The sequence below is a fragment of the Daucus carota genome, chromosome 8, assembly GCF_001625215.2.
Source record: "Daucus carota subsp. sativus chromosome 8, DH1 v3.0, whole genome shotgun sequence".
In the NCBI taxonomy this organism is placed as follows: Eukaryota; Viridiplantae; Streptophyta; class Magnoliopsida; order Apiales; family Apiaceae; genus Daucus; species Daucus carota.
Genome location: NC_030388.2, coordinates 25950775 through 25972973, shown reverse-complemented (window position 1 = coordinate 25972973; position 22199 = coordinate 25950775). Strand labels below are relative to the sequence as shown.

At 33.8% G+C, this 22199-nt stretch overlaps 3 protein-coding genes across 3 annotated transcripts; 2 read left to right on the top strand and 1 right to left on the bottom strand.

The window, feature by feature from the left end:
• Window positions 1-56: 56 nt before the first annotated feature.
• On the bottom strand, window positions 57-14359 carry LOC108199064 (actin-related protein 9). Its single transcript, XM_017366820.2, has 21 exons — window positions 14226-14359; window positions 14066-14138; window positions 13818-13936; window positions 13654-13713; window positions 13256-13321; window positions 10217-10319; window positions 8855-9063; window positions 8654-8774; window positions 7838-7902; window positions 7200-7289; window positions 6610-6660; window positions 6150-6281; window positions 4545-4634; window positions 3720-3790; window positions 3424-3623; window positions 3299-3342; window positions 3171-3220; window positions 1189-1234; window positions 968-1018; window positions 598-743; window positions 57-444 (listed from the first exon to the last, which is right to left on the bottom strand). Exons 1-20 carry the CDS (start codon window positions 14226-14228, stop codon window positions 600-602), a joined length of 1788 nt encoding a protein of 595 aa, XP_017222309.1. The 5' UTR covers window positions 14229-14359; the 3' UTR covers window positions 57-444; window positions 598-599.
• Window positions 14360-17352: 2993 nt separating this feature from the next.
• LOC135148290 (1-aminocyclopropane-1-carboxylate oxidase homolog 1-like) lies at window positions 17353-19105 on the top strand. The gene is made up of 3 exons (XM_064082741.1): window positions 17353-18088; window positions 18271-18592; window positions 18692-19105. Exons 1-3 carry the CDS (start codon window positions 17487-17489, stop codon window positions 18944-18946), a joined length of 1179 nt encoding a protein of 392 aa, XP_063938811.1. The 5' UTR covers window positions 17353-17486; the 3' UTR covers window positions 18947-19105.
• Window positions 19106-19723: 618 nt separating this feature from the next.
• On the top strand, window positions 19724-21534 carry LOC135148291 (1-aminocyclopropane-1-carboxylate oxidase homolog 1-like). The gene is made up of 3 exons (XM_064082742.1): window positions 19724-20499; window positions 20590-20911; window positions 21010-21534. Exons 1-3 carry the CDS (start codon window positions 19979-19981, stop codon window positions 21268-21270), a joined length of 1104 nt encoding a protein of 367 aa, XP_063938812.1. The 5' UTR covers window positions 19724-19978; the 3' UTR covers window positions 21271-21534.
• Window positions 21535-22199: the final 665 nt, after the last annotated feature.

Genomic DNA, 22199 nt, shown 5'->3' with positions numbered 1-22199 from the left:
TACATGTATCAACAAGATAAATTGGTAGATAATTTATATACTACATTATATCGAGATAAGTGTGCTACTGACCAGCGCAACAAGATAAATTGGTAGCATGTCAAATTGGTCAAGGTTTCAGCTTGGTAACTGATCACATCTGTGAAGATTTACACTGGGTTACGAGACGCTAATTTTGACAAAAGTTTACATTTTAAGTTTTTAACACAAGTCAAAGCTACCAACTCCACCTGGCAAAAAAAGCTATCAACTCCATGTTTTCTCAACATTTGATAAAACCCATCCTCACTACATTAAACTTTCTAACTTCCACTTTCTTCCTTCCTGTTCGTGTCTTCAAGAATTTATCCAACTTCAACTTCTTTTGCAAACCTTATAGCAGGGGGGCTTTGACATAACATGAACTTATCTCCCAAAACTGCGACATGGGATGGAAAAAACAGCCTGCAAGTAATATATCCTAGGTGAGAATGTGAACACACTGATGAACGTGGCCAGGGGATTAGTTATATCTTATATGAAGGGGAACTCAGCATACTACGGGTGACATGAATATTATAGTAAAAGATATATACTTGCTTAAGGAACTGAGATCACCTCTAGTTATTCATGTAACACATTACTTGTGCTTGAAGATAATAAGAGTCCTTGTACTTCCTGCCACTTCCGGGGTGAATCCCATTTTTGATCCAGTCCACCCGATGTATCCAAGCATCCCGCACAAAATCCAAAATACCTAGGATCTGCAATTCACAGGTCAGATGCAAAGACAATTAATGACACATAAAGTTGAAGCTCTGAGCCAATCATTCCACAAGATCTCTCAACTAACTAATATCGTTAGTTAGGGTCTTTAATATGTTAGTTACAGCTATCAGCATTATACATATTAAAGAGATAGTCTTTTGTATTTTATGAAGTGGAGCACATGAAATAACTTATTGATAAAAGGATGTGGTTGAATTACCGCTCCACCTTTCCACGACACATACGATGGATTTGTTCTTGTTTGCAGAACCTATCGAAACACATATCAAGTTGATCATGTCAGCCCAAGTTAAATATTGGCAATGAATAACTTATATCAAGCAAGTTTCAACTGACTCAATGAGGAAGCAGATAATCAATCTCAATCATTTTTTAAGGGATGGACTAAGATAAGCGAGAGTGATAAGACTACACACTAACCTCAACAGTATCAATTGCTTCATTTGAAGGTATTGCATGCAAGACTCTGCAACAGAAAATCAAGTTCTAATCACGTGTAAAAACAAATTAAGAAGTTACATTAATCTCTTAAGGTAGTTGTCCAAGTCTCTTGCTGTAATACATGTAAAGATTACTGGTAGAGTTCAAGATTGGGTAGTATCCTCAATGAGACAAATAGGTAATATAGATGTAACATAGAACTACTAATGAGACTGCTGACAAATACTGAGTACTCTATAATCCAGTTTAGCCACAGAACTGGTGCACATGCATACACCAAGAGGTTTGGCTCTGGATGAAGATCTCTCATAGCATATTTAGAGTTGACAACAACTAGGATGTAGGATCCGCTAATAACTAAGCAGTACGGTTTCTTCCATAAGGAGTTCTAATTAAAATACCTTTTGGTGTCAAATCTTAGCAGGATGCTTCCTTCTTGTTAAAATAATTCACTTTGTCAACTTTCATATGAAACAAAGGACATGTAACATAAAAGCAATATCACCCCACACCAAAAGTAGTGGAGTGACCTTTGCCTAATGTTTCTGGATTTTGCTAATGCAAGTTGATCAACTTAAATACTTCTACAGCCACCAATTTATAACATGCTCTAGAAATCACCAACCCCCTTCCCTCAGTCTCGGATTTTGGAAAAGCCAAGTTACATTATCTTTCCATTTTCACCACCCTTGAACTAGGAGCTAACTGCTAAGAAACATTGACAACAGAGAGAACAGGACAGCAGACCTGAATCACAGGACAAAAATGCAAAGGGACACTCTAAATATCACTTTAAATGTACATAAACACTAAGGTGACTTGACTACATATGAGTGAAATTATTAGGAGACTGAAAATTGTACTGTAACTGTAGAACATTTTTAAAGTTGCCTTGACCAACACAAAAACTACACATTACATAGCTCTGAGGAAGTTGAATATTATATTAAAAGAAAGGAGATCTGAATGCTGAAGATAAATGACGGAAAAATAAATTTTTTTTATCACAGGCCAATTATGGCGCATCGCAAAAATAATATTCCTGATGTTAATCTTCTAATTTAATGGACTGTTACAGATACGAGTATCCATGTAAAGGATAAGAAGTGTTCCAGGTGTGATGTTGAAATTTTGAAAAACAATATCATGCATTATAACAAATATTTGATTATGTCTCTTGATAAGACTTGATGCGGATACACGCCTAAATAAAAGTGTATGTTCTTCTTCTGTTAAGAAAAATATAAGTACTAGAAAAAGCTTTAGGAAAATGAGAACTTAAAGCTTAAATGCTTAATTGGGTGTTGAAGGGATGATATTCTGATCCTATTGCTTAGCCGATCAGTATAATAATCTTGCCGATCTAGTTTATATACCCACAATAACAAATGATACGACCATTAAAAAATCATTAGGCAAATCTGACAACTGCTTCCATCATGTAAGCAGAAAGCTGCACACTTGGTCTAATTAACATAAATGAATAACAAAACTAATGGATTGCTATACGAAGTAATTTATGAGATTAAAGTCGAAAGATAATATGATGGGCAAGAGATATCCTAAAACTTCTTACACATTTCCATTAATGCTCCTACACTCCATATATGTAATCGAAATATTGAACCTTAAACAAGGTATCAATTGTAAAATTAGCATTTGGTTTTATTTTTCTCTACCAATATTATTTTCAGACATGACAATTTGGCAACAACTCAAGACATCTGTAGTTAGTATTACAACATGTGCATGCAACATCTGAAAGGCAAGAAAAATAAGATTTTGATGATAAATTTCCGAGCCTTGTAAACAAGCTCTGAAATTAATAGTTATTCAGATGGTAGCTCTTAATATGTCACAACTCACAACTTTTTACAGCATTTTGCATCAATTTTTGTAACATCCTCGCACAAGTGCATTCATAAATTTTATAACTGAAAGATATAGGAGTTGGAACACACCTCTCCTCTACAGCAGAAATAAGACCACTTGTCAAAGCCACTCCACCAATCTAAAAGCACCAAGAAAGGTAATCTCCTTTTAGCTACTAAATGTTTAATTAACATACTTGCATGCAGCTTAAACTCACCAGTTGCATGCTACAGAACAATCTTCTCTGAAGGTCTATGCGCCCTGCAGTTGTATATGATATAGATTCATTAAATCTATAAATCAGAGTGGAACACAATTGAACATATTAGATGTTTCACATACCAGCTGATAGAATGCTCTTGGAGATAGCATCTGCCAGACCAATCTTATATTCTTTCTTGGATTTGTTTTGAAATATGGGGTAGTTATCCCACATAGGCATTCCACCACTCATCCCAGGAAAAAATCCATCTGACATGTCTGTTCTTCTGGGAAGCTCCATATGCCATGTGTCCTCCAGCATATCCTCGTGATCACTTAACCTGAAGTAAAATCATTAGTACGAAGAAGGCTATCACTTTTTTTTTAATTAAAGTAAATGATAGCAACAGTAGATATAACTGAAGGTTATCACTAACCAAGACCGTGGTGGTGAAGGATACACATCTGGAACCAAAAGTGTTGGGTAGAACAGACCCATAGGGGCAACCTGTTTCAAGAAATTATCATGAATCATGTCGACGCTAAAGTAGACTACTTACATCTCAATAGGATAATTAAATGTATATATTACAAATTCTATTAGCACTAACTATGAAACTGTAACAAATATTCCCTCCGCCCCCTTTCAGTTGTACTTTGACTTCTGGCATGCATTTTGAAGCGTAGAAGAATAGCATTTATGTCTATTTTTTAATTTTAATTTTTGTATCAAATTTAAATTTTGAATCTAGAAAATTTATTTGATATAACAATTATAATTTATAAGTTAATGTTATATATAAATACTAATTTATGAACTTACAAATTCATGCCAAAAGTCAAAGTGAAAATGGGGCGGATGGAGAAATAAATTACTAAGATTAAGCAGATACACAAAAATAGTTGCCTCTTGGATTGATTGACAGTACATTACATATAAATTGTGATACTAATCAAAAAGGATTTTGCAATGAAAGAGATTGGGGAAATAGGGAGAGCAAGAATAGCAGAATATCAAATAATTTAAATTTCCTGATTTTGTCAAATCTTTTTCAGCAATTAGAAGATGAAAAGTTTTAAGACTTGTCATGCCTGAGTATTTAATAAAATATGTAACTGATTTTACTTAAGAAAAAGATAATATTTTCTCCGAAGTCATGCATCCTAATGAGTGATTTATCGGGTCAAATTTAGTAGGTATAACACAAACATTAGTTAATCTGACATAACAACAATAAATCACAGTAACAATATGTAAATACGTTAAGAGCGGTTAGTTTCGTCTTGTGCGACCCAGCTGGCATGCCATCCTCATAAGAATGAACTGTAGAAACAGCTTCAACCTCCCCCTCCTGCAGAAAAAGGACAAAAAAATTATTCTACATATATATAACTACTGTCTGCCAATCACATTTAATTTATGGTACATGATGGGGGGTTCCCCAGAAAAACCTGATATAAGGAAAAAAAATTCAAGGCAGAAACTTAATAATAAGGTGTTACACACTTAAGGGATTGTCTTACAGATAGGAACACTTTGAGTAAGATCAATATTAATGTGGTCAAGAAGCTGTGGCCTAAAGGTTCTTTTCTCCCTTGATAGCATTGAGAGGTTGAGTATTCAACAACACTATCATTAATCAAGGGTTTTATATCAAACAGGCTACCCTTTACGTCAATATATTCCACTTGACCCACCCATCTCATCGGGGACTCATTTAAGTCATTATAAACCAAATATATATCATTTTACTCACATCATCATTCATACCTCTTTACTTCATCATTTATCAAAAATTAACCGTTTAACTTTTTACTACAAAATCACTTCGAGTACTTTCATAATTGTCTCTAGTATTTATCAAAATAATTTGGGAATTTATAGAGCAACATAGTTAGGGTGATCACACAAATATATATATTTATAGCTATATATTTTTTCAACTACGTCGCTATGTTACTTTAGGAATTCCCAAATTATTTTGATAAATACCCGAGACAATTATGAAAGTACTCGAAGTGGTTTTGCAGTAAAAAGTTAAACTGTTAATTTTTGATAAATGATTAAGTAAAGAGATATGAATAGTGATGTGGGTTTAATGATATATATTTAGTTTATAGTGGCTTAAATGAGTCCCCGATGAGATGGGTGGGTCAAGTGAGATATTTTGACGTAATGGGTGGCTAGTTTGATATAAAACCCCATTAATTAATGTGGTAGTGGATTAGACCCTGATCAGTGTAGATCGTGTTCTCCCTATATGCTGTTTTCATTCATGTAGTGGCTTGGAGCTTTGGTGTATTCAGAGATGAGTGCAGCTTTGTGCTCAGATTGACTCCTAATGGGTTTATATTAATTACTCCCGAGGGTTTTGCGAAAGCTATATGTGGGAGCCACTCAGTCACCCTCTTATTGTGGTAATCCTGGCTTCCCACTTCCTTCAAATTGAAGGAACTTTCACATTACTTATTGCTTTGGTAACAAAATATCAACTTTACTACAAAGTACAAACGTACAAGCTAACAAATATAAATAAACATTTAATTATGTGCAGACACACATTGCACACACATACACATATACAAGTTCTAATTCTGCTGTTCAGTTTAGTAAAACACGCAAGTGTTTATAATTTTTATTTACTTCAAGGGAATTATCACAACAGAGTTTATATACAAATAATTATTTTTTTCCCATGAACACAATCCTCTATTCTATTTAAGTTTGCCAAGGGTAGATGCTATTACTAAGCTTTCCTTCAAGATTCTTCAAACATGCAAGTTTGGATAATGCTAATGAAATGACAAAAATAATACTACAAGGCAAAATTAACAATGATACAAAAGAGCAATTAACATATACTCACTCTGATCTCACAATAGGACTCTTTCAGTCTGTTCAGCATTAACAAATCCACAGGCTTCATGAGAGTGTCAGTACGAATGGGTGGCCATGTTTGATGATGTCTCTGAGTCCAGAGAAGGCATCTTGATATATCCTTAGAAAGTACAGTTGTAACATATTTAGCCACGACTGACAATATTATATGCTTGGCAAAGAAACTGAGAAAAGAATTAAGCTCCAGCAACAGAGGGGTAGGAAACAAAACTAATTTAGTGCAGCAAGCCAGCAATGTCATAAAAGTTTTATAAGTTCCTCTAGCGAAAATGTTTCATTTAAGTTTATTTACCTCAATCAGTCATCCAATAAAAGATTGTGGTTGTTACAGATAATACTAATGAAATTAGTGACTTGTGAAAATTTAATAAGATTCATTTAAAAAATATTAGTGGACAAGGTTGAAGAACAAAGAAAAAAGAGTTCACCTCTCCGCCATAATTTAAGATAATTTGTGTATTAGGCAAAGCAACTCCATCCTGAAAAGTAAGATAATAAATAAGGAGATGCAAGATAAATACACAAAACTAACATGTTGGTGGCTATCATTCCTGAAATTCTCAATACTGACAAAACTTAAGTCAATTAGTCATCTATGTAAGATTATATTTGTCGAGAGCAACAAGGATATACTGCAAGTTTGAGTACCAGCAACGACATATAGAAGGCAGATTACTACTGACATTAATAAACAGATGGCGGTACTTCAAGTGAATGTGGAAAATATCGAACAAATCAGGTACTGTATTACTGTTTAACTAGTTGTTCTACTGTTAACAATTGTCACAGCACTATCTAGGTGTTAACAGTGCTCACTGCTGATTGTATATGCCAGAACTCACGATTGATGGAACTGCAGTTTTTTTTTATCTTAATATACTATATTAAAACAAAATCAGCAAAGGTAAACCAGATTCAAATTTTCCAACTTTACTGTAATGTAGTAAGATACTTTACAGACCCTGTCAATAAAAGATTGCCCAACAGAAACCTAGTACTTAAAAGAATTCTATCTTACCTCGACACAGATAACTGAAGTCACCTGAGCACCCATACTAACAACACAGGCTGTTGACAACCCATGCCCAAATACAGCAGCAAGACCTTCCTGGGTCAATCAGTCCACAACAAAACATATATAAAAAAAGTGTAAATATAATGCAAAACATATATATAAAAAAATAAATTTATAGGAGATCAGGGCAAAATATATGCATGCATGTCTAGAAAAAGAAAATTTTAGAAGACAACAGTGCCACATGATGTTATATAATTAAGGAAAAAAAGGAAGAAAAAGCAATAGTCGGTGAACAATAAGGTCTCAAGATGTATAAACCCTAGCATATGTAGTCGGCTTTCTTTCAGGCTCATATACATAACGTGTTTGGACGAATAATATGTTCAAGATTCAACATTGTCTTACTTTTGGAATATCTGCAATAATCAACGCGAAGTGATAAAAAGAAAGTCCAAAACTTCAACATTAAAGATGTTATCTTGGAGGCTGGAGCGCTAATGATAGTTCAAGGAATGCACACTATAGGATAACTACAACCGATCTATATTAGTCTTTAAACAGCATTTATTCATTAGACCTTCATATGCTTAAGATAGAGAAACATAGATATATTAGATGACTGAAGGAACTATTCCAACCTGGTGAACTACAGCTGTGTTGAAGCCCAAATCCCGTAGTACAATAGTCAACATCTCCTTTACTTCTAAGAACCACAAAAAGTCAAAGCCATTGGCCATTAAGTAAATAAAAATCTAGATAGTAAAGTAACTGACTACATCATTTAGCATACAATTTTTTTTAAAAATTGTAAAAAGCTTGACATAGAAAAACCATGATAGCATGCAAAGCTTTACTGAAAGGAAGGCAAAAAGATGTGAAGCACATAGTCTAGTGACTAACTGTATGGCATGTTCGCCACACTGCACAGTGAGAACTTTATAAAGAAGCTTTGGATACTCTGCAAGAAACTAATATAAAACTGTATAATATTTGAGTGGATTTTTCTCAAGATTCTATTACGTTAACCCAGTTCTGCATAACCTTCAGTTCATCGATGCCCAGAATATAGGTTACCTTTTAAAAGCAATGTCCTAATTATCACCAATGGTCTTTACCTAAATATTAATGGGAAAAAAATGATAATTGTGGAACCTCTTCTCAAAACAAAAGAAAGACTAACCTAGGGAATTAATAGTGACATTATTTGAGTTCTGAAAGCATGTTCATGGGAAGAGGCCCCGTTGAGTAATGCCATATTCTCATATAAGTGTCACAATACCAACTAATTTGAAATTAAAGATATAGTGTTAATGTGTTATATCTTGGAAGATTTTTATGTCTCCATAAAATATAGAGGTATTGATCTTTAGTCTTTACTGTATACATGGTAACAGATGGATGATAAAATATATTGAGGTGTCAGAGGGAAATGAGAGTTATAACGATTTAGTTACCTCGATTGTCAAAGGTTTCAGGCACGACAAGCAAAGCAGAATACATATCTCTATCATTTTGAGAAATGTGCAGTTTCTCAACTAATATCCAGTCCCAGATAGCATGAAGATCTTCAAGTACCTATGTTATGTTATCATCGATAAGTGTACATCAATCCCCATTCCATGCAAGAAAACATATTGGCAACGAACTAACATTACCTGCTGCATAGGATAGTACTGAGATACATTGAGATGACCCCTGCGAATAGGACGGCGTAAGCAATATGGTTCTGTGGGAGATATTTTTAGAGCTTCTTCACCGTAGATACATTCTCTATATTTCCGTTGACCTGAATGAAGCTCACTAATACTAGTGTTTTCCAGCTGTGCAGGGGATGCACTTGTTTCACCTTTATCAGAAGAACTTTCTGCAACATTCAAGCACTATTACCTCAACACGGAGTCATTGCATAGTAGCATCGTACTACAACACAAAAAATATATAAGAAAGTACACAAGATATGGTATCTTTAGAAACACACTTCCATATCTGATACTTCTGATAATATTTACAAGAAAAACATGATTATTCTTAATTTATTTTATTTTTGTGTAGAGGTCAATTACAGAAATTTAAATGTTCGCATGTTCACATGCAATGTCTCTGTTGAGGCTCGATATGTTGACAAGGGGTACCCACTAGGCTACACTGGCAGGGAGAACATGATTGATCCGGCTAAGATTACAGAATGGAATCAGTTTCAAACACTTCAAATGTCTCTAATTTTGTGTTCAAGAACCGAGTAAATAACCCTTCCCTTGTCTCCAGGCTCTTTAGCTCATACTCCAATATATTATATTACAAAGATATAAGCAACATAGTTGAGTCAGTTGACATGATAATATTACCTTTACAGCTCTTTTGTACTACAAATAACTCAAGTTCATGAAACTATTTTTGAAATAGGACAGATTACACCCAAGTCAAAGTAAAGATGAACCTCATGTTAACAATGAAGTAGATGTACTCAACACTAATGTGGGAAGAAGTTGGATGAAAGAAAATGGATGAGTTATAAAATTCTGCATTCAAAAAGGCAAGTGAACCATCAATAAAATTGCAGGGTAGAGATTTTTGGTGCAAGGAAATTCAAGGTAAAACCAGGTTCTCTTTAGATCAGAGTGACAATCAAACCATGGGAGCTGAGAAATGTTTCAAAAAACAGAAATATTAATTATACACTATCTGTCAATTAAAAGTAATTTCTGTTTAAACATTGAAGTGCCACTCTAAGTGCACATTTCTGTATATAAACCATAGCAACATTAGCAATTAATAGATAATAATATATTGTATAGGAAAAAAGACAATTACTGATGTCACAGATTGACCCAATTATTATAAATATAAATATGAGCAATCATTTTTTTTTGCTAAATAAAATATGAGCAATCATTGTTTTACTATACATGTTAAATGTCAGTATGTCCTTCAAGGCTGGTAAGATAGAGTCACTTAATAGAAGGAAAAAAGTATACAAAAGAAAAGAATTACAAAAACAATAAGAAGATTTACTTAACCGAGTACAGAAGATGGTTCAGGATTTCTTTCAAGTACATCAGTCCAAGTATAGGCGGTCTCTTTTTTATTACCCTGCGAAACCACTCCATCAACACGACCCATCTGCACCATAATTTTCATCAATTTTTATAGTGCATTACACTCATAGAGTATCCCTAAGCCTATAGTCTCACATACAGCTTAAAAATTATATAAAAGATTTGGTCATAGTTACAATTTAGGGTCAAAGTAAAAAAGTATGCAACAGTTAGAGCATCCTCAATGGTGCTCTTAAATCATATTTTAAAGAATAATATAATATATCGCTCCTAACAAGTTAATGCATTGAATATCGTGACAACTCCAACCCTACTCTTTATACTTGCTCTTATTTTATATTTTATTATTGTTTGAGAGAAAAGTTGGAGAGAGAATGAGAGAGAAGTGAATAAAATTACAAGAAAGTGAATATTATATTCAATGATGATAAGTTATAGGCACCTATATGCTCTTTAAAAGAGAGGAGAGAGAGAGGAAACTCTTAGATTTTTAAAGAGCCACTAGGAGCCCATTGAAGCTCTAAATTTTCACATCCTCTTTAAATTAGAGTTAAGAGCCCATTGGAGATGCTCTTAAAAACACTAAACCAAACACCCCGTGTATCCCGCTCATAAAGAAGCATAAAGGGCAAGATTTACACAAACCATACTCTACACACAAAAAGTAGAGAGGTTATTTCCGCATAAACCCAACTTAAGCAACACCAAACATTAATAAAATCTAATGCTATAGTATATAGCTAAAGAGTAAAGATGGATAAATAACAAACTAAAATAACAAATAAACAGCATGCAAAATAATGACATGAAAACACATAAAAACATTGTGCAGAAAATAGCATGCAAAAGCACCCTAACCACCAACTACTGTCCCCAACCCCAATACTCCCTCATGCTAAAACTTTCAACCTACCCTAAAAGAAATAAATTACTCTAATTCGATGTCTCCAGAAATTCTTATCTAAAAATTTTCTCATTGAAATTTAGCTTTAGTGAATCATCTTATCCTCTTAATCCTCTCAACCAATATACTATCCATTCTCCTCACTCGTGCCAACTCTTGCACCAACTCTGCCTCCTGCAGAGTGCAGACATGGCCTAATGACGCAGCCCAATAACATGAACAAGACTCAACAAGCAAATTATTTTATATAATGATAAACAAAAAACAAGAACAGTGATTACAGATCTTGGGAGATTGAACTACATCCAATCTTACCCAAGGCCAAACTATCCCCAAATTTGTAAGTTCAAACAGTCTGCAGTTAAAACTTACAACATACATATGTAAGGAGATACAAAACCACACAGCTCGACCATAATTAAGTCTACTAATAAATAAATATATAAGATATATGTACCGGTTTTTACCAAATGATGTGTTCCTACAATAGCATGCACTGGAGGCGACTAGGGCAACAACATGTTAAAGATGGATTTCAGACTATAATTTGACTTGGAATCAAGGTTTAGAAATTAGGAGTTCAAGGTGTATTCAAGTTCCGAGTTGAGCTATACAGAATTAGGGTTTTCTGGAGGATTAAATGTAACATCCCACATCGTTCCGCGTCGTTTAGATGAAGAGTATTTGGGCCTTTATAAGCACAAGTAAATAACTATGTATACCAATTTGCTAGCACTTTTGGGCCGACCTGTGGTGGGTTGTTGGGTCCGGTATGCATCTAGTTGTGGGCTTGGAATGTTATAAATGGTATCAGAGCTCTACCCGGCCACGTCGAGCATATAAGAGGGGGGTGTTTGTAAGTAACATCGCTATTAACAGTAACTCTGAAAAAAGTAAATAATTCCCAATTTTTTGACTCCGATTCCATTTGACAGGGAAAACAACGATTAAGATATAAAGGCAATAATCAAGATGAATTTGGGTGGATTAACAACAAAAAAACCACTACCTCAAGGGTTTCCCAACCACGGAAAGGAAAAAAAATTATGGATCACAACCCAAGAAGACAGGCAATCAAATATTTCAATCTTACTCCAATAATCAAGTCTAATAGGACACTCATTCCACAACTAGCTCTTTAGAATGTGAGAACTTTCCGACTCATCAACTCATAGGGCCAACTCTAATGGGCAAATCCCCACTATAGGGAGAACCCCTTTAGTTGATACTCATATTCTAATGCAACATGAAAAAGTCATCTATTGTGTTAATATGAGAATTCATCAATAAAAGCCAATGGCGGCTAGCCGTCATGGGAATTGTTAAGGTTCAATTATCCAGGTTACATGTCTAATTGATGCTTAATACATCTTAATAATAGTTGAGAAAATATTTGAAGTATGTTGTAAAATTATAGTAGTAAAAACAAACATATTACAAAATATATGTCCAGAAACATGTTAAAATATAATTTACAGAATATATGATGAATGATATAGTTGAGAACAAACTAACATTATAAAAAATTGTTAATAGTTAGAGCATCTCCAACGGGGGTGCCAAGAGAGGTGCTAAAATGCCATGTGGCATGACATGACATAACAATCTTTTTGGCTACCCATTGGAGTGATAGGGGTGCCAAGCAAAGTTGCCAATTTTTGGCACCCTCCCAAAATGGGAAAAATTCATTTATTGTCATGAAAGCCTATAATATTCTATCTAATTTTAGATAAACAAAATTATAGTATTTTTGACAACTTCAAGTGCCAACCATTGGAGTGAATATTGATAAGAGGGGTGCCAAAAGTAACTTAAAAGAAAGAGAAAATAAAATATTGATATTTTTGATGAATAAGCATGTTTAGCAACTTTGGTTGGCACCTCACATTGGAGATGCTCTTACATAGTTCACCATCTAACTGTACTTATTTATTTAGACAAAACTAATAGTAGGCTACAAATAGTTGCAGGCTTCAATTTTTTGGTAAAGTCAATAAAACCAGCACATATAAGTACAAAAGAAACTAGAGGTGTATATAAAAAATACAACAATAACCAAACATCAATTTTGACCATTAATCTAGTTGTACTTGTACCTTACGCGGTATTGAGTTGTTTCCAAGCTCTTCATCTAGAAATGGGATCTTCAATAATGATGCAATCTGCAAAAATAAATTTCGAAAAACAAAAACTGGTTGATTAATCAAACACATACGCACACTTCCTGACTCATAAAATTATACCACCCCTGGTCCACAAGACAAGAAGACCGACACTTTGGCTTCACAAAGTAAAATGAGCATATGTTGTACCTCAAGTTGAAGTGAGCAATTTCAATTTTGGTTCACTCCAAATAAATACTGTAATAATTTAGTAAAAGTACTACTAACACAAAACACTATACTTCAATTTTCACCAATCACGTTAGTTCCATAAATAGGATTTGCTACAAGTTGACCATAAAAGTCGAGAAAACAAGAACTCGTCAACTTACTTCATCATAAGCCTTCTCACGCTCCATATGCTGAGCAGTTGTAACTTGAGAATTGAGCATCTACATTCCACAAATTTACCACACTCGTCAACAACAATAACACATAAACACAATTACAACCTCAAAAAATGATAAGAACAACACAAAAGAGGATAAACTCTAACTTGATCCTGCACATTTCGTCTTGGAGTGGAGTTAGCTCCAGTAGTGCGACGAGCAACACAATGCGGAATAGTAATAGGAGTGTCCTGTTGAGCTAGTCCGATTCTTATATTTGCAGAACCTAACAACATCAATTCATTTCAATTGCAATTGAACATTAAATAATAAATAAACAACATAATCTCTCTCTCTCTCTCTCTGAATATCTCTCTCTCTCTTTCTCTCTGTGAATTAGGGTTTAGGGGAGTACCGGGATTGATAACAACGAGATTGGAGCCACGTTCAGCGAAGAGTTGAGAAGGAATTACAGTTTTGAGGTAATCCTGTGAAACAAAACTTACAAAAGAATTGATTAATGCTTGTAGAATCAGAGTGATTATTTGAGAAATTAGTGGGTTCGAATTTCTTACCATTGTGATATACCCAAACTTGACAGTGTACTCAAATTCTGGCGGAGAAACCGAATTAAATAATCAATTGATTTTGCATACAGGTCCAACAAGAGCAAGTCCAATAGATTACCAAAACTTACTCCTAAACTAACGTTTAGTTAATGTATTAAAAAAAAGTTCTTTTTATTTAGCACAACCTCAGATTTTCTAACCATTACTTATTTATGAGTAACTCCTAACCATTACCTATTTAATATATACTAGCCTTTAACTCGTGTGAAGCACGGGCGGGTATATAGTTCGTAATTTATTATTTATAATTTAAATTTTAACATCATTTTATTAGTATTTTAGTATTAATGGATTAAATTTCTCCCGATTACTTGAAAATGGACAAACCCTAATATATATGTGTGTGTCAGGATTTTAGTACATTTAATCTGAATTTAGTGCACGTAGATTTAAAAATAAAAAAATCAGAAAATTCAAATCTTTTCCAAACATAGTCGATCGTATAATACCTTTGAAAGATTCAGTAATCTAATCAATCGAATTTCAACGTAATTTTGTAACTTTGATTTTTTGACAACAATAACTTTTAAGATTTGAGTTAAAAAAAGTTATGTAATGGTTCGTGTTTATATTGAAATAGAACACGTTAAAGTTAAAAATAGTTATATGAAGGTTCTTGTTAAAAGAAAGATATTCAAAATTGTATATTTATAATTTTATTTATAACATCAGTATAATTTTTTTAATAAAATATTATATAATAATGGATTGTTATGAGTATTTTTAGTATTTGAAACTGTTTAATAATATAATACTAATAGACTCCATATTTGTAGACTTGTAGTACCATATGGAGAGTACCAAACCAAAAAATGATAGACTACACGTTTGTAGACTTGCAGTAACAAACCAAAAAATATAACTAAAATCTTGGACTACAAATTATACCCGCTTATTATAGTAATTTTGTAATCTTGATTTTTGACAACAATAACTTTTAAGATTAGAGTTAAAAAGAGTTATGTAATAGTTCGTGTTTATATTGAAATAGAACACGTTAAAGTTAAAAATAGTTATATGAAGGTTCTTGTTAAAAGAAAGATATTCAAAATTGTATATTTATAATTTTATTTATAACATCATTATAATTTTTTTAATAAAACATTATACAATAATGGATTGTTATGAGTATTTTTAGTATTTGAAAATGTTTAACAATATGATATTAATAGACTCCATATTTGTAGACTTGTAGTACCAAAAGGAGAGTACCAAACCAAAAAATGATAGACTCCACGTTTGTAGACTTGCAGTACCAAAAAGAGAGTACTAAACCAAAAAATATAACTAAAATCTTGGATTACAATTTATACCCATGTTGGCTTATTATAGTATAGTATAGATGAATAAAATAATCATCTTTCTCCTTCTTTCTTTCTCTGTCTTTTCCCTCCCTTTCCCCTTCTCTCTCAAATTTATTATTAAAATAATCTTAGGAGAACAAATATAGAGATCGCTATTAGAGTTCGCACTAAAAATAGATTACCTAAATACTAAGATCACTATAATTCATTATTTTATATTATTAATAAGTAATTAGATAGGTAACCTATTGGACTTGCTCTTAGTTGGAGCCTCAAATCTTAAATTACTTATACCTACTTTTACTTAATATATCAATAACAAATGACGGGGAGCTTAAACTCATGAATTAGTTGTGTGGTAAGATGAAAATACAAAAGATAGTTTAAATAAGTTAAAATGCAAAATATATATAAAATATATAACAAAATTATAAACTCATATTAATTATAAAATAATGTATATGTTGTAAATTAATAATAAATAATATAAATTATGAGGAAAATAAATATTATATATTAAATTTCATTTATCTTAGATATCTAATTATAGTATTCATTTTGTAGAAAAGAAGTGTATTTAATTCATAATTTAATATATTAATAAAAATATATGATTCTAATATATTAGTTGATTTTAAATTGACGAAAATTGATTCTAACTTTTGAAAAAAATTGATTAATATTTTTTCAAAATAGAATCTATTATTTATTAGAGTCTAAAAGATTTATTAGTATCAAATTCTATCAAAATGTAGTTGATTATAAATAGGTTTAATTGAAGAGAAAAACATTATTATTTGAAATTATAATTATATAACATATCGACAAAATTTAAAATTAATTTATTTTGATTAAACATATTAGAATTATAATTTATTTAGCAGAGGTGAATTAATTCTGCAAGAGGCGGTAGTTAAGGCTGTATATAAGTTGATACGCTCGATAACCGCTCGGTGTTCGGTTCGAAAAAAGTTTGATTCATAAACGAATCGATTTTGAGCACAATTTTAAGGTTCATTTTATAAACGAGTTGAACTTGACCAGCACAGTAGAGTTCGACTCGATAGTTCGCGAACAAGTTCGAATTATGAGTTCGGGAACATGGTTCGTGAACTTGGCTCATGATTCCTTAGAGCATAAATTAAAATACTTGATTTACTTTTTTAATTAAATTAATAGCAAACAAACTCGTAAATATATTTATGAGCATAAGCTAGCTCTTTAGCAAAATTTATTAAATAAACTCGTGAACAAAATTAATGAGCGGTTGGTGAGCAAAAATTCGTGAGACATGTTCGTGAGCGTAAGTTAATGATCGGTTCGTGAGCAAAAGTTCGTGAGACCGCTCGTGAGACATGTTTGTGAGCGGTTTGCGAGCCGTTCGTAAATAGAGTTATTTTTTAATGAGTCGATTATTAAACAATATTTTTGGCTCAAATCCAAGCTCGAGCTCGCTAATTTTTTAACAAACGATAAGCGAGCATTCTAGAGTTGGGCTCGGTTCGGCTCATTTACACCCCTGTTGGTAGCTGAGGGTTCAACATATGTTGTCTGTAGTTTCCTCACGTTGGAAGGTTTATGTTCTATGTTTAAGTCAGCTCACTTGTTTGTGTTGAGTTGCTAATATCGAACTGTCTTGTTGATGCTTTTATACAACTATTTGCATATATATACTTTGTTATTGCAATACTATGATTTTATCTTTTAGGAATATTAGCTGATATTTTTGATTCTGTAACAAGGAATCTTTGAGGAGAGCGTCACTGGAGAAGTATGTATGAGAGTAATGATATAGTCAGTGTAGTTGGTTGATATTATTAAGTGTCTGTGTCATCTTGAGCTAGTCAACAAAATTGGCAAGTTGCAGCATGTAATTGTTTCATTGAATTATTGGCCCTTGTATATGTGGCCAAGATTATTAGAGCAATCACAATTTATAACACAGATAACACACAAGAAGATGGTCACTAGTAGTACCATGGAAACAGCAGTACCATTAATCACATCTTATTCCAACCGCCGCAGAGAACTACAAGCTTTTGATGACACCAAAGCCGGGGTGAAAGGACTTGTAGATGCTGGCATTCAGAAGGTTCCTAATATATTCATTCATCCACCTGATGCATTTGGCAAGAACTCAAGTGACAAGTGTAAGGAATTTAGCATTCCTACCATCGATTTTGAGTGCCTTGACAAAGATCCCACGAGTCGTCAAGACATAGTGGAAAAGGTGCGGTGTGCATCAGAGACATTTGGTTTTTTTCAAGTTGTCAACCATGGGATTCCAGTGAGTGTCTTAGAAGAGGCGCTTCATGGAGTTCATAGGTTCTTTGATCAAGACAGTGAGGTGAAGAAACAGTTATACACGCGCGATTATACAAAAAAATTAGTGTATAATACCAATTATGATCTCTTTAGTTCACCAGCAGCAAATTGGAGGGACACATTTTCCAGTTTTATGGCCCCTTCCCCTCCTCAACCAGAGGAATTGCCAGCAGCATGCAGGTATGTCTATTTGTACTTTACTGATTCAAATGATACCTCGTTAAGATATGCATGACTTTACTGATTCAAATGATACCCGTTAAGATATGCATGAACCTGTCTTTACCTACGAGGCTATATTTGGCCTGGTTTGGTTTTATCAACAGCTGGGAAGTTTAACATTTAATCATTAAAATTTTTAGAGATATAATGATGGAGTATTCAAAACAAGTAATGAAACTGGGGATTACATTATTTGAATTACTATCGAAGGCTCTGGGACTGGACCCTAATTACCTACAAGATATGGAATGTGCCAAGGGGCTTATATTTATTGGTCATTGCTATCCCGCGTGTCCACAGCCAGAACTCACATTAGGCGCCACCAAACACACTGATGATGGTTTCCTTACCGTCCTTCTGCAAGATCAGATAGGTGCCCTCCAATTTCTTCACGAAGATCATTGGATTGATGTTCCGCCATTGCCAGGGGCGCTTATAGTTAACATTGCAGATCTTTTGCAGGCAAGTTTTGCAAATTCAAATGTATTTTATTAAGAGTGATTCAAGTGAAGACAAATTTGAGTTTCTTATTCCTTTTGTGCTCAATAATTGTTTTTTCAGCTTATAACTAATGATCGCTTCAAAAGCGTGGAGCACAGAGTAGTGGCGAATCATATTGGCCCAAGAGTATCAGTAGCATGCTTCTTTAGCACTTCTGTAATGCCATCTACAAAGTTATATGGACCCATCAAAGAGTTGGTTTCAGAAGATAATCCTCCCAAGTACAGAGAAACAACAGTTCAGGAGTATGTGTCACACTCCTTCTCAAAAGGGCTTGACGGTGAATCTCGATTGCAGCATTTTAGGCTGATATGAAAATAATTAATGTATCATCTGTTTGGCATCAAAATCAACAAGTTGATTAGTTGTTATAGCCATATGTTTGCAAGATCACTGGACTAAGAGTTCTTCATCATAAACAGTGAGTTGATGTTCCTATTTCTCTTCTAGAAAACTTGAGGATCTTTCTCCGAATGTGAACGTAGTTATGCTTTCAAATAGTTTTAAAAAATTGAGTTTATGTAATATACGAAACTTATTAATACATGAAATTTGAATCATAAATTGAAAATGTTATAAAGCTTAAAAAATTACGCAAACTGTAAAGTAAATAATCAGTATAAAAATTTATTTTTGATAAGAGTTTGCTAGATTAGAAAATTAAAAAAATATATTTCATTTAATAAATTATTTGTGGTACAAGAGCTGCAGGAGCTCTCCAACTTCTTTTTAGCTCACAACAATACACCCTTCTTGTCTATCCAAGCTATCTGACAGAAATTGAAGTTGGCTTACTAGGCCAAAAATGTCAGAAAGTGAATAAATTCTGCAGGAGGCCCGGTTTATGTTCTAATCAGCTCATTGGTTTGTGTGGCGTCGCTGAAATCTAATGTTGTGTTTGGTCGCAGAAAACGGAATGAAATGAGAATTATTTAGGAACATTAGCTGATATTTTTGATTTTTTATAATCAATGTAGTTCGTTGAGTTGATATTATTAAGTGTGTGTCATCCTGAGCTAGTCAATGAAATTGGCAAGTTGCAGCATGTAGTTGTTTCATTGAATTATTGGCCTCATCTCAACTTGAATTTTGTGCATTAACAGCATATAGAGATTTACAATTTATGAATAAAGGATCATGCATTTGAGACCATACAAGATAAATATAGCCCCTCAAGATATTAGTTGCAAGATAGAGTTGAGTTTTTCTGAGGTAACTGGTGGTTGCCGGATGGAACTGTCATATGCTTATCTTTAAATCATTGTCCCTTGTATATGTGGCAAAGAAAATAAGAGCAATCATATAGTATAATACAGAGAGTTCAGAAAGGTGGTCAGTAATAGTATCATGGAAGCACCACTGTCCACCACATCATCCTCCAATCGCCAAAGAGAACTACAAGCTTTTGATGACACCAAAGCCGGGGTGAAGGGACTCGTAGAGAGTGGAGTTCAGAAGATTCCTAGTATATTCGTGCATCCACCTGACGCCTTTGACAAGAACTCAAATCACAAGTGCAAAGAATTTAGCATTCCAGTAGTTGATCTTGGATGCTTAGACAAAGATCCAATGAGTCATCAAGAGATAGTAGACAAAGTGCGGTGTGCATCAGAGACATTTGGTTTTTTCCAAGTTGTGAATCATGGAATTCCGGTGACTGTCTTAGAAGAGATGCTTCATGGGGTGCATAGGTTCTTTGAGCAAGACACCGAAGTGAAGAAACAGTTTTACACTCGTGACCTTTCCAGAAAAGTGGTGTATAATTCCAATTTTGATTTGTTTACTGGCCGTGCAGCTAACTGGAGGGACTCACTTTCCTGTTCAATGGCTCCTTCTCCTCCTCTAGAGGAATTACCAGAACCATGCAGGTATGCTTAATATAAAATCATAATGTTCTTACAACTATTGCCTATTATTTGGCTTAGGAAAATTGAACATTTCATGATTAAACTTTGCAGAGATATACAGATAGCGTTTTCAGAACAAGTAATGAAATTGGGGATTACTTTATTTGGATTACTATCCAAGGCTCTGGGACTGGACATTAATCACCTAGAAGATATGGAATGTGCCAAGGGGCTTGAATTGTTCTGTCATTGCTATCCCCCATGTCCGCAGCCAGAACTCACATTAGGCACCACCAAACACACTGATTTTCATTTCCTCACTGTACTTCTTCAAGATCAGATTGGTGGACTACAAATTCTTTACCAAGATCATTGGATTGATGTTCCACCTCTTCCGGGGACACTTATAGTTAACATCGGAGATCTTCTACAGGCAAGTATTGCGAATTTAAATGTTGTGTAGTGTACATTGAATGATTGAAGTGAAGACAAGTTCAGTTTCTCATTCTTGTTTAATGATTGTTTTTTCAGCTTCTAACGAATGATCGCTTTAAAAGTGTGGAGCACAGAGTCGTTGCAAAGAAAATTGGCCCGAGAGTATCAGTAGCATGCTTCTTTAGCACTGGTCTAATGCCATCTCCGATTCCGAAGCTCTATGGACCTATCAAACAGTTGGTTTCAGAAGATAATCCTCCCAAGTATAGAGAAACAACAGCTCAAGAATATTTATCATACTCCTACTCAAAAGGGCTGGACGGGGAATCTCGATTGCTGCACTTCAGGCTGAAATGAACAAAATTTGTAGTCCAAAATAGATAAATATGTGTAATAATATATTAATAATTTGCTTGGTGACAAAATCACCGAAGCTGATTAGCTGTTATCATATATTAAACTGAGTGATACTTTGCAAGACTGGTGACCTACTAGTTGCTCTTGGTAATCACTGAGTTAATGTCGTCTTGTTCCTGGATCTCTTGTGGCACACGCAGGAGATCTTCTTCATGTATCATATGAAAACATTGTTATGGTTTTAAATGTTGTTTTTTCTACTGATGACGGGATTGGTAAATCTGAAATCACGACGATACTATGTGTGATATCCGCACGACTTTGTTTTTGGACACTTCCAATAAAACCTCTTGGAAATGTTCTGACTACTCATATTCTAGCTTTCTACCCCTCCCACAACCGATGTGTGACAACTCCTAACACACCAACTGATTATGTATCATACTCGTATTCATAAGGGCTTAATGGCTTCCTCCATTACTGCAGATCAGGCTCTAAAGATTCAAAATAAACAGAGCAATAGACATCGGCTCACAACCGATGTTAAAAAATTTTGTAAGCGATGTCTTCGCATGTGTAGAGAAAGGTCCTACATATTTAACATCGGTTGTGAGCCGATGTTAAATACAAACAAAGACATCGTCTCGCACTTAGTTTCTGATGTCGTTTTTGAATTGTATTACATTTAATGACAGTATTTCTATTTGAATATTGGTTTATCTCCTGATATATGTCAATTTTAGCATGTCACATTACAGAGAAAATAAGATAAAGACATCGTTTCTTAAAAACGATATGATGTCCATAGGAACCTCTAACATCACCCCTTTCTAGTTAGCTGATGTAGTAACTTGTTTTAACATGGTTTTTTTTAAGAAATCAATGTTAAAATAGTACAAAGACATCTCTATTTTAGATTTACCAATGTA